Genomic DNA, 7,038 nt, shown 5'->3' with positions numbered 1-7,038 from the left:
TCATTAGTCATTAGTCATACTTCTACTGTTATTATACACATATGACTATTGTCACACATGTATACTGCCAGATATTAATATATTACTATTAATTATAATATTATTACTTTCATTAATGTTGTTGTAAGCTACTGTCATTATCGTCTGTCCTGCATCTCTCTCTGTCTCTCTCTCTCTCTCTGTCTCTCTCTCTCTGTCTCTCTCTCTCTGTCTCTCTCTCTCTCTCTGTCTGTCTGTCTCATTCAGTCTCAGTCTCATCATACAGATTACTGTTAATTTATTATGCTGATCTGTTCTGTATGACATCTATTGCACGTCTGTCCATCCTGGAAGAGGGATCCCTCCTCAGTTGCTCTTCCTGAGCTTTCTACCGTTTNCTCTCTCTCTCTCTGTCTCTCTCTCTCTGTCTCTCTCTCTCTGTCTCTCTCTCTCTCTCTGTCTGTCTGTCTCATTCAGTCTCAGTCTCATCATACAGATTACTGTTAATTTATTATGCTGATCTGTTCTGTATGACATCTATTGCACGTCTGTCCATCCTGGAAGAGGGATCCCTCCTCAGTTGCTCTTCCTGAGCTTTCTACCGTTTTTTTTTCCCGTTAAAGGGGTTTTTTTGGGGAGTTTTTCCTGATCAGCTGTGAGGGTCATAAGCACAGAGGGATGTCGTATGCTGTAAAGCCCTGTGAGGCAAATTGTGATTTTTGATATTGGGCTTTATAAATAAGATTGATTGATTGATTGATTGAAATTGATTGATGTTAATATGTCAACACAACATGCAACATGTTAACATGTCAACAGAACAAGCAACATGCTAATATGTCAACAGAAAACGCAACATGTTAACATGTCAACACAACACATGACATGTTAATTGAACGCGCAACATGTTAACATGTCAACACAACACACAACATGTTAACATGTCAACAGAACAAGCAACATGCTAATATGTCAACAGAACACGCAACATGTTAACATGTCAACACAACACATGACATGACATGTTAATTGAACACGCAACATGTTAATATGTCAACACAACATGCAACATGTTAATATGTCAACAGAACACGCAACATGTTAATATGTCAACAGAACAAGCAACATGCTAATATGTCAACAGAACACATGTTTTTGTCAAGAGGACACGCAACATTTTAATACGTCAACAGAACATGTTTTTGTCAAGAGAACATGCAACATGCTAATATGTCAACAGAACATGCAACATTTTATATGTCAACAAAACATGCAACATGTTAACATGTCAACAGAACAAGCAACATGTTAATATGTCAACACAACATGCGACATGTTAATGTCAACAGAACAAGCAACATGCTAATATGTAAACAGAACACGCAACATGTTACTATGTCAACAGAACATCCAACATGTTAACATGTCATCACAACACACGACATGTTAATTGAACATGCGACATGTTCACATGTCAACAGAACAAGCAACATGTTAATATGTCAACACAACACACAACATGTTAACATGTCAACACAACACACAACATGTTAATATGTCAACAGAACACGCAACACGTTAATATGTCAACACAACACAAAACATGTTAACATGTCAACAGAACAAGCAACATGCTAATATGTAGGGATGCCGATATTAGCAAAAAACATGCATTGGATCGGACTGCATGGAAAAATGCCGATCCAAGACCTCCGATCCAGTTTTTCATAGAGTCCGATCCAGGTTTTCCGGCCAGCCCAGGACTCCCAAGCAGTCCATTCTAGTGATCCGCTCCAGCACTTACTATCAATCCATCAGGCCAGCATGCAGACACCCAGGAAACAGCAGCACCAGGCTGGCACTGACACTACTAAAATAACTGAAAAGGAAAGGCTGCATTGTTTGTTAAATGTCAGCAATGTCTTGTGGTGTTAATCTATGTTTTATATATTTAGGGGGCCAAAGCACAAGTGTGTGGAGTCTTGCTGCTGTTTTAATTTCAATGTTAGACATTTTAAAGATTTCTTGTGTTGATTTATTTTCTATTTATTAAGGGGCCAAAGCAGCCAAAGCAAACCAGCTATATTTTTTATTTAATGTTAATGTTCAAGTTTAAAGTTTGTTTATTTAACCCTGTTAACAATAAACAGGTCAGTTTCTCATACCAACTGTTGTGGATCATTCTAACTAACCCGATTAAGTAGCTGTTCTTGTTAGAGTAATATCGCTTGATCAAACCTTTTCTAACATGACTGACAACAAAATAAGTGAATATGTATAATGCGCTTGGATCGGATCGGTATCGGTATCGGCCAAAACTCAAGGCTGTAATATCGGTATCGGATCGGAAGTGAAAAAGCTGGATCGGGACATCCCTACTAATATGTCAACAGAACACGCAACATGTTAACATGTCAACAGAACACGCAACATTTTAATGTCAACAGAACACATGTTTTTGTCAAGAGAACATGCAACATGCTAATATGTCAACAGAATATGCAACATTTTTATATGTCAACAAAACATGCAACATGTTAACATGTCAACAGAACAAGCAACATGTTAATATGTCAACACAACATGCGACATGTTAATGTCAATAGAACAAGCAACATGCTAATATGTAAACAGAACACGCAACATGTTACTATGTCAACAGAACATCCAACATGTTAACATCTCAACAGAACACGCAACATGTTAATATGTCAACAGAACACGTTTTGTCAAGAGAACATGCAACATGTTTATGTCAACAGAACACATTTTGTCAAGAGAACATGCAACGTTTATGTCAACAGAACACATTTTGTCAAGAGAACATGCAACATGTTTATGTCAACAGAACATGCAACATGTTTATGTCAACAGAACATGTTCATATGTCAACACAATACGCAACAGACATATTTTATGTTTCATTATTTCATGTTTCATTCTTTCCAAACTGTTTCCTCAGAAGAGGAGAAATAAATGATTCACATCTCTGTGTGGTTTCATTCAGATAAACACTATCTCTCAGTTTAATGAACTCCAGTCATCACAGACTAAACTCAAACACACACCTTCCTCCAGGTGTAAAAACTAAACGCACCAATCAGAACCACTGTATCAAACACAGCCTCGAGACCACAGACGACCCATGTGACCACATGACACACAGAATGAGAACATACGTGACAAAAGACAACAGGAGGGAAGATGACAAAGACAAGTCATCATAACTTCCTGCCTCTTCAGTTCATCATGTGCTTGAACATGCCCGCCCTGTGGACCCCAGACAAGACGTCCAGTTTGGGCCCATACACAGGTCGCCCTGACATCATAAGTTAAAAACAGATTAACCAGTAACACTGAGGACGAGAGACGGGTGGTGTCACCGTCAGAACATGTGGTGTAGATCTGTTGCAGTTTGCAGCTGCTCCACCAAGTGGAGCCTCTCAGTTTTCAATGAGTCAGAGCTACAGGTGTGTTTGGTGACAAACTGTAAAACAAACGCACCTCCCACCATCTGGGGAGGAGAACAGTTTCTGTCTGAGGATCGAGCTGACATAAGCTGCTGTTTGGTTAACGCAGACTGAGAGTGTCAGACAGTAGCAACATAATCACACGTTTCCTACAAACTAACAGGACGGTGAACCGCTTCATTATATCGACCAGCTCTGTCAGTCAGACTGAAGTCTGCGTGGAGATCAGAGGAACCCGTTTCAGATTAATTCAGTAATGTTATACTTGTTCTGACTGTTAAACAGCAGTTTGGATAAAATGTTAACTAGTCTGATCGTATGAACGTCATCACATGAAGTTCTGCAGCTGTTTGAACTTTTTGGGGTCAGTTGTGATTTTATCGTTCAGGGAGGTCGGGGTTCCCCAGATGGGCTCCTTTAACTCTGACGCAGCCTCGTCTGATTCTGTATCAAACTGGTCACATCAGTGGGTTCATTTCTTTATTTTTGTATTAACACATTAATGATTAACTGATAATTGATTGTTAAGGTGACTGTTGGTCAAGGAAACTGGCTTTAATTTGCATCCCTGAATCAAATTGGCATGATGATGTCACATGTCACATGATCGAAGGTCTGATGACTTGTAGCTCAAATTATTCATCATTATTTCAAACTCATTAACTTATTAAATGTTTAATGATTTAATTACAATCAGATCCCGTAAACTTTGAGTCCAGTGACATTCATGGACACTGAGATTCACACACACACACACACACACACACACACACACACACACACACACACACACACATACACACACACACACACACACACACACACACACACACATTTTAGCCTCTGAATGAATTGACTGGATGAATGCAATGATGAAAAGCTGCACTCAGTGTAACTGAGACAGATGGAGAAATAAGAGGTGAAGAAGATGAAGATGAAGGAAACAGACCGACAGAAGTATTAACTTCGAGATATAAATGTTTTATAAAATTAAAGTTTTTACAGATGAAATCTTTATTGATTTAAAATTAGTGAATGAATAAACCTGCTGCTCACACTGATCAGAAATCATCAGACTGAGATCAGAGATCAACTGATTCATCGACTGACAGAAAATAATCAAATATTCTGTCAAAGAAAAAGTTTTTTTTTTTTTTTTATTCTTTGACATTTAAGAAATGAAAGATTAATCAGTTATTGAATAAAATAATAAAGTTAATCAACACTGAAAATATTCGTACTTTAAACATTCTGCAGAATAAATATTTTTAATACAGTGATCTATTATCATCAGTTATTCTACTGATTATTTTATCTGTTAATTATTGATTTAATAAAATGTCAGAAACACTGAAACAATGTGACATCACTAATATTCATATTAATATCATTAATTTATGTAAATTTACTGTGAAGAAAAGATAATATTTTACCAGATTGTTTTTATTGTTTGAATAATTCAAATCAAATAAATCCATATTTTTTTCATTATTATTATTGCTCGATCAATCAACTGATCGATTTGGTCGATCGTCAAAGTGTTTTTACTGCTGATTTGCCTTCTACCATGAGAGATCAGACAGACAGGGGGACAGTGAGACAGACAGGGACAGACAGACAGACAGGGGGACAGGGGGACAGACAGACAGGTCTCTCACCCTGGTCCAGCAGTCTCTCCAGGTGCTGGAAGATCCCGGTGAAGTTCGGTAAACTGTTCATCAGCTTCTTGTCGTTCATCAGTTGCATCAGATAATCCGGACTCGGTCTCGGCTTGTCCTTTCCCTCCATGTCCCCCACCATGGTCCCACGATCCGGATCACGGCACACGGAGCACGGACATTAATCCAGACTCGGTCCTGGTCCCGATCCTGATTCCTGCTCCCTGTCTCCTCCTTTAATTCCACAAGTTGACAGAACTCAAACACGGACTCTGTGAAGTGTCCTCTGGCCCGGGGGACTGATCCGGATCACAGGAGAACCCGGTCCTGCAGCACCTCCGGCTCTCTGCTCCGGAGCTCCGCGGCGCTCAGCAGCTGTCTGTCGGCCAGCAGCGGCTCCGTGCTCCGGTCTGCTCCGTCCGGTCCTCCTCACTCACACTGAGACTGAGAGACAGTCAAATCCAACACCAGGAGACACTCTGTTTCCGGTCCGGCCTTCACAATAAGAGCACGAGTTCAAACTGAAGAGCTCTGATCAGATTTTGATGTTAATGAGCACTTGCTGTTTCCCTCCACCTGACAGGTGTGACGTATCAGCAGCGTCATCACTGCACAGGTGTGTTTGATCACAGTGAAAGGTCTCTGTAGGACAGGTGAGCTCTGTGAGGATGGCTCGTACTGGTCCCAGTCCCTCTGGACCTGAACCAGTCCCCCTGGACCTGAACCAGTCCCTCTGTACCTGGACCAGTCCCTCTGACGTCAAAACTGCTGATGGTGTCTCATACGTCCAGGGGGGATAAAACACTTCTTCTGGTGTTTGTCACTCTGAAGAATGTGGGAGAGGGAGACACACACCCATACACACACACACACACACACACACACACACACACACACTGTGATGAAGACTCGTCACTGAGTACGGGCAGCACATGGTAAAGATGGCACTCAGGAAATGCTCACACATGGTTAGCCACACACATTATTAACCCCTGTCAATGTGGTGAGCGCACGCACCACAATAAAGCCCCGCATTTCTATATACACCGCAATACAATACAATGCTGAGGAAATCAGAATCATGTTATTCTACGTCTCATTTAATATTCATTCAAAGAAAATGTAACAAAACATTAAAGGACGGGTCATCAGGGAGCCACACCCCCCTCACAATGTGTTCAGGAAAATTCGTGTCTTTCCTAATAACAAGCCATGGATGACCAGAGAGGTCAGACTCCTGCTGAAGGCGTGCAACGTGGCCTACAGGTCTGGGGACACGCAACAGTACAGCGCTGCCAGGGCAGAACTGAGGAGGGGTATCAGAACTGCCAAGGCAGCCGACAGGAGAAAAATTGAGAGCTTGGCAAGGTATTCGCCATATCATAAATCAGAACACAGACACAAACACAACCACCGGTCACAGTGCCGCACTGGCAGAACAGCTCAACCGGTTCTTCGGCCGTCAAGACAGGGAGGGAGCAGGGACTGTTATCACCTCAGCAACAGCTTCAGGTAACCAGACACTCTCTTTGCAGACCACTGAGGTAGCACACACACTTTGTAACATCAACGTGCACAAAGCAGCTGGCCCAGATGGGATCGCAGGATGGGTTCTCAGAGACTGTGCTATGGAGCTTGCTGGAGTATTCACAGACATCTTCAACACATCGCTGGTACAGTGCTCTGTTCCCACCTGTCTGAAAACATCTGAAATAGTGCCAGTACCAAAGCAGAGTGTAATAACTGGGCTCAATGATTACAGGCCAGTGGCACTAACACCGATTATTATGATGTGTTTGGAGAGACTAGTACTGAAGAACATTAAGGCTGCTCTCCCTCCTACTCTGGACCCCCACCAATATGCATACACAGCAAATAGATCAACAGATGTACTGACCCACCTTGAACAGCATGAAACATATGCACGGCTG

The 7,038-nt window shown here is 41.4% G+C and overlaps 1 protein-coding gene across 1 annotated transcript in view; it reads right to left on the bottom strand.

Moving 5' to 3' along the window:
- Positions 1–5,509, bottom strand: part of LOC126407043 (protein quaking-B-like) — a 26,914-nt gene extending 21,405 nt beyond the window's left edge. The window contains exon 1 of the mRNA XM_050071699.1: positions 5,108–5,509. Coding sequence (XP_049927656.1) covers positions 5,108–5,249 — 142 coding nt within the window. The 5' untranslated portion in view covers positions 5,250–5,509. The remainder of the gene's footprint in view (positions 1–5,107) is intronic.
- Between the last annotated feature and the right edge of the window lie 1,529 nt (positions 5,510–7,038).

The sequence above is a fragment of the Epinephelus moara genome, chromosome 19 (assembly GCF_006386435.1).
Source record: "Epinephelus moara isolate mb chromosome 19, YSFRI_EMoa_1.0, whole genome shotgun sequence".
NCBI classification, from domain to species: Eukaryota; Metazoa; Chordata; class Actinopteri; order Perciformes; family Serranidae; genus Epinephelus; species Epinephelus moara.
The sequence above is the reverse complement of the archived record's forward strand: the minus strand, read 5'-3'. Positions and strand labels throughout refer to the sequence as shown.